General features: G+C 45.2%; 2 protein-coding genes across 2 annotated transcripts; both read left to right on the forward strand.

Annotated features, from left to right (window-relative positions):
• Nucleotides 1-2546: 2546 nt before the first annotated feature.
• On the forward strand, nucleotides 2547-3437 carry LOC131302999 (uncharacterized). The gene has a single exon (XM_058329790.1). It carries the CDS (start codon nucleotides 2547-2549, stop codon nucleotides 3435-3437), a length of 891 nt encoding a protein of 296 aa, XP_058185773.1.
• Nucleotides 3438-3968: 531 nt separating this feature from the next.
• On the forward strand, nucleotides 3969-5030 carry LOC131303000 (uncharacterized mitochondrial protein AtMg00860-like). Its single transcript, XM_058329791.1, has 2 exons — nucleotides 3969-4032; nucleotides 4699-5030. Exons 1-2 carry the CDS (start codon nucleotides 3969-3971, stop codon nucleotides 5028-5030), a joined length of 396 nt encoding a protein of 131 aa, XP_058185774.1.
• The last annotated feature ends 248 nt before the right edge of the window (nucleotides 5031-5278 follow it).

Genomic DNA, 5278 nt, shown 5'->3' on the forward strand with positions numbered 1-5278 from the left:
GGCGACGCCGGTATAATGTGTCAGACCTCATAGATGAACAGGGAGAGCTTTATACATTGGAGGCCTTCGAAGCCGAGGAGATTGCTAGGATGGAAGAGCAGGCGGAGCAGTAGTTAGGAACCCTAGTTCCCTCCCTTGTTGGATAAAAATACTCTTGTAAAGACTTTGTGATGTAATAATGAGCTAGACTCACTTTGATTTTGTAATAAAATGTCTTATTAACGTACCTAGAATTGGGGGCGTTACAACTTGGTATCAACGCTTTAGGTTCAAAACCTCGGCCATGGGTAGAATGGGTAGAACTATATGATAGTTTGACCGTTGCATAAACGTGAATTGAGTTTAAGTTTACCGTCCCAAATTGGGTGGAATTCTGACAAAGTAATCTTCGGATTGAAGCAAGGTGTAGGAAATTGGCAGTACCACCGAGCTGGGAATTCCCGAACAATTGGATGATGACTTAAATCAAGGATCGAATGTGGAACTTAGCAACTCGAAAGATGTCTTTAAGTATTAGTAAACCTTTGTCTAAAAACGTTGCTAATTGAGGTTTAAAACTTTTCCTTGTAGATGAATCACATGAGTCCCTATCAAGTCAACCTACTAGCCGAAGCTCACCATCTTGCAAGCACTCTAAGGTCAATGACAAATCAGCTAGTGGGGGATCCTTACTTCCCCTATACTTTTCCCTACACTCATGACTACTACCAAGAGCATGGCACCATCATACTTCCCGAGGAAGAGGATGATGCCGAAGCAGTACACGTCCTAGTCCAAATAGCACCCCCCCAATGATGTGGAATTTCTAATTGAAGAGAACAATGCCGAAGCAGCCCGCGCCCTAGTTCCAATAGCACCCCCCGATAACATGATTGAGGAAGTTGAGGAGGATCCCGAGGAAGAAGATCCCGAAGAGTTCCATGACCCACTGATAAACGAAGCAGACTGGCAGCACTTAATGTTAATGCCAGATCCAGACTTACCATCCGACAACGAGGAGATTGAGATTTTAGAGGAGGATCCAGAGTGGGTTATGCCCGACTTCATGGACATACCCGCTGACTCAGGAGATGTACCCCCGCCACCTTTCGAGACCGACATAGGTGCATATAGGGTCGAATTCCCGAGTATCTTTTAGACCAGTCAGGAAAGCTTAACAAGTGGTTGGATCTTTTGTTGTAACCAGAGTGTAGTAGGAAGTTTAGGCTAATATAAGCCATCTATGATGTACTTGTTTATTTGGTAATGAAAAGACTTGTATTTTCCTTTTTGACATATGATCACTGTTTATGCGTACTTGTATTTACTTACGTTCAGTCTACTTCATACACCGTTAAGTCTAATATATAACTCTCTTATTGTTATAGATGTCAAACCTACCACGAGGAGGATGCCCACCTTTCGCCCCACGAGTTTTGACCAACTATCGGTCACTGCTAGCACCAGAGTACACCGGACCAACCTTTGCATCCGAAGATGACATGGAGCTCTATGAAGTCCCAATCACTTGGGAAATGCCCCCACTAGTTGCAAATCCCGAGCCCCTTCCACCTACTCAGGTCCCTGCACCACCTGTGCAGAATTTCGAGCAACCATTTGGCCCTGCACCACCTGTGCAGAATTTCGAGCAACCATTTGGCCCTACACGACCTGCGCAGTACTACGAGCAACCATTCGACTATCTCATGTCTGAGTTGGAGACTACAGTGCTGAATCTCTCCCAGTATTACCTAGGACCACTGGAGGAACCACCCGTCCTAACTATGGATGAGATGCTCGCACAAGAACTTGAGCGTCTTCTTAGAGAAGAAACCACTGCCAAGAGAAGCTACAAGATGTGGCTGAGAGAAGTCTTTGGAGTCAGTCCACCCTAGAGTGTCGCGGCCATGGAGTAGAATAAGGCTTTGTAAGCCGTAAGATCGTGTAGTAGAAATGTGTAGGATCATTTCAACTTGCATTAGGAAATCTTGGTTTAAGTCTACTTGTTTTATAGTAGAACTCTATGCTTATGATTGTAATATCCTGTTTATCTATGAAAAGCTTGCTTTGTTTTTTTTAAGAGTACTGTTGCATACTCCCTCCGTTCCAAATTATTTGTCCGGTCCGCAAAACGGGGACTAAAAAATAATGCATTTCTCTTAAGAAAAAATTCAAATTTTTTTTATAAATTAAAAGAACTTATCGATATCTAGTATATTGTTAAAAAAACTTCTAATTTTTCTTGCAAAAATTGTATTATTTTTACGTTCTTGTTTTGTGGACCGGACAAATATTATGCGACGGAGGGAGTACTATATAATCAATTGCGTTTAACTTCTAGAAAAATGTACCTTTTACAAAAGGAAAATTGTTAAATAGACTAAAAATCCCCCTTCAATTTTTACTCGTAGATGGTGAACCGACGCAGTGGACTAGGATATGAGAACGATGAATCCTCTAACCCAAACCCCGATCTAGCTCAAATCATGCAAGCGCTCGCAACAGCCTTAAACGCCAACCGCCGAAACCAAAACCACGATGAGGAACCTATGACCCGAACCCGAGCGATGAACGAATTTTGCAAACACCGACCCCCGACCTTCAACGGAGATTCCAACCCCACTATGGCTGAAACATGGCTGAAAGAATTCAAGGTGATCCTGGACACCTTGGAGATTACCCGAAATGGAGATCATGTAGCCTTAGCCACATACCAGCTAAAAGGAGAAGCCCGTTATTGGTGGGATTTGATGGAGGCAACCCATACCATAGCCACCATGACCTTTGACGAGTTCGAGATCCTATTTCTTGACAAGTACTTCTCCACCCCTCTTCGTTTGGTCAAGGAACAGGAGTTTCTAAATCTGAAACAAGGAACGATGACCATTACCCAATACGCGGCCAAGTTCGAGGAACTGTCCCGCTACGCTCTAGCCGCCATAGCAACAGAGGACAAGAAAGCGAGGAGGTTTGAATGGGGGCTGACAACTGCTAGAAGGGCTGTGGTGTCTCAAGCCTTTCCCACTTATACAAGTGCTGTGAAGTGTGCTCTTCGACTGGAGAGTGAGGAAAATGGCTTCAAAACCCGATGGAGGAAGGCGACAGGCAACACTGGCAGACCGATCCGAACTCAACCTTCCAACAATAATCGTGGGCCCTACCATACCAAACCTTTCACCCCGTCGCAAAACAACCAACCTTGGAAGACTGCTGCACCAGGACATGGCGAACCGCAGAGGGGCGGTAGAAACATAGCAACAGTCCAGTGCTTCAACTGTCAGGCTATGGGCCACTACAAACGTGAATGCCTCCAACCCCAGAGGGAAAGAACTGGAGGTTTTAGAAGCCAAAAAGCTCAACAGCCGAGACAGGTCGAATTTGGGAAGCAAAACCCAAGAGGCCCATCGCAGCAGCTGAATGGGCAGAACAAGGGGAAGCAGCCCGTGGGAACCCAGTAAGGCACTGGAGGACGCATCTTTGCACTACAGACTGAGGAGCAGGAGTAGGAGCAGGAACAGGATCCCTCTGTGATCCAAGGTACTCTACTATTGTACAGTACTTGCGTACAAGCATTGTTTGACTCTGGAGCATCGCATTCGTTTATATCTTCTGCCTGCATAACTGCTCTAGCACTAGAAACAGAACCCCTAAGTACGAGTATGAAAGTCAAATCGCTGTTAGGGGGGAGTATAGCTGTTAATTTAGTGTGTAGAGGGTGTGAGATAGAAATAGCCAACCTACGTCTAACCTGCGACCTCAAAATGATCGACATAGCAGATTTCAACGTAATCCTTGGAATGGATTGGCTATCAGCTCACCGTGCGGTCATAGACTGCCATCAGAAGACGGTAACGGCTCATACCTCTGAAGGAACTCGTTTCTGATTTAAGGGGGATAGACAAATGGCAAGCTAGACGACGAAGAGATCCAGGTGGCAGAATCAACTGTTTGGATGGCTAGCTAGTCTCCAAATGGAAGAAACCGACTGGATGGAATTGGGATTACCACACATCGTGTGTGAGTACGCTGATGTTTTCCCTGAAGAACTTTCGGGTTTACCGCCTCAAAGAGAGATAGACTTCTCTATAGAACTTCAACCGGGAACAACACCAATCTCCATGGCACCATACCGAATGGCCCCTGCAGAACTAAAGGAGCTCAAGACCCAATTGCAAGAGCTGTTGGACAAAGGATTCATCCGGCCAAGTACATCACCGTGGGGAGCACCTGCATTGTTCGTGAAGAAGAAAGAAGGAACACTTCGACTGTGTATCGACTATCGGAAGCTAAACCAAGTCACAGTCAAGAACCGATATCCGTTGCCTAGGATTGATGACTTATTTGATCAATTAAGAGGAGCAACTTGCTTTTCTAAGATCGATCTCCGATCAGGCTACCATCAATTAAGGATTCGGAAGGAGGATATTGCCACGACAGCTTTTCGCACCAGATACGGACACTACGAGTTTGTGGTGATGCCATTTGGACTGACCAACGCTTCGACAGTATTCATGTGTCTCATGAACAAGATTTTCCAACCCTACTTAGACAAATTTGTAGTGGTGTTCATTGATGACATCTTGATATACTCCGCCAATAAGAAGGAGCACGAGGAACACCTTCGGATAGTGCTACAAGTACTCCGAGATAGCCAACTTTATGCCAAGGCAAGTAAATGCGAGTTTTGGCTAGAAGTGGTTAAGTTCTTGGGGCACATAGTATCCAAGGAAGGAATAGCGGTGGACGAAAGTAAAGTTGAAGCAGTGCTAAATTGGAAACAGCCGACCTCGGAGTTCGAAATCAGAAGCTTCCTAGGATTGGCTGGATACTATCGAAGATTTATACCAGACTTCTCAATTCTCGCCAAACCTATGACAAGATTGACTCAGAAAGGAGTGAAGCTGGATTGGAATGAAGCCTGCGAGAAATCTTTCCAAGAACTGAAAAAGAGACTAACCAGTGCATCGATACTCATCATTCTCGAGCGGGGTGTAGATTATATGGTTTACTGCGACGCATCAAGAGATGGCTTGGGATGCGTGCTGATGTAGAACGAGAAGGTCGTAGCCTACGGATCTCGACAACTTCGACCGCACGAGAGGAATTACCCCACTCACGACCTAGAATTGGTTGCAGTAGTATTCGCTCTCAAAACTTGGCATTACTATCTGTGGGGAGAACAATTCGAAGTCTTTACCGACCACAAGAGCCTCAAATACCTTTTCACTCAGAAGCAGTTGAACCTGAGGTAGCGCCGATGGATGGAATACTTGGAAGACTATAAGTTTACGCTTCAGTA

This window comes from Rhododendron vialii, chromosome 10a, assembly GCF_030253575.1.
Source record: "Rhododendron vialii isolate Sample 1 chromosome 10a, ASM3025357v1".
NCBI classification, from domain to species: domain Eukaryota; kingdom Viridiplantae; phylum Streptophyta; class Magnoliopsida; order Ericales; family Ericaceae; genus Rhododendron; species Rhododendron vialii.

Bases quoted from the DNA above. Each gene is read 5' to 3' on its own strand.
- LOC131302999 (XM_058329790.1), top strand. From the start codon at position 2,547: ATGAACGAATTTTGCAAACACCGACCCCCGACCTTCAACGGAGATTCC.
- LOC131303000 (XM_058329791.1), top strand. From the start codon at position 3,969: ATGGAATTGGGATTACCACACATCGTGTGTGAGTACGCTGATGTTTTC. The intron at 4,033-4,698 runs GTTTACCGCCTC...TGGGGCACATAG, and splicing joins TTTCCCTGAAGAACTTTCGG to TATCCAAGGAAGGAATAGCG.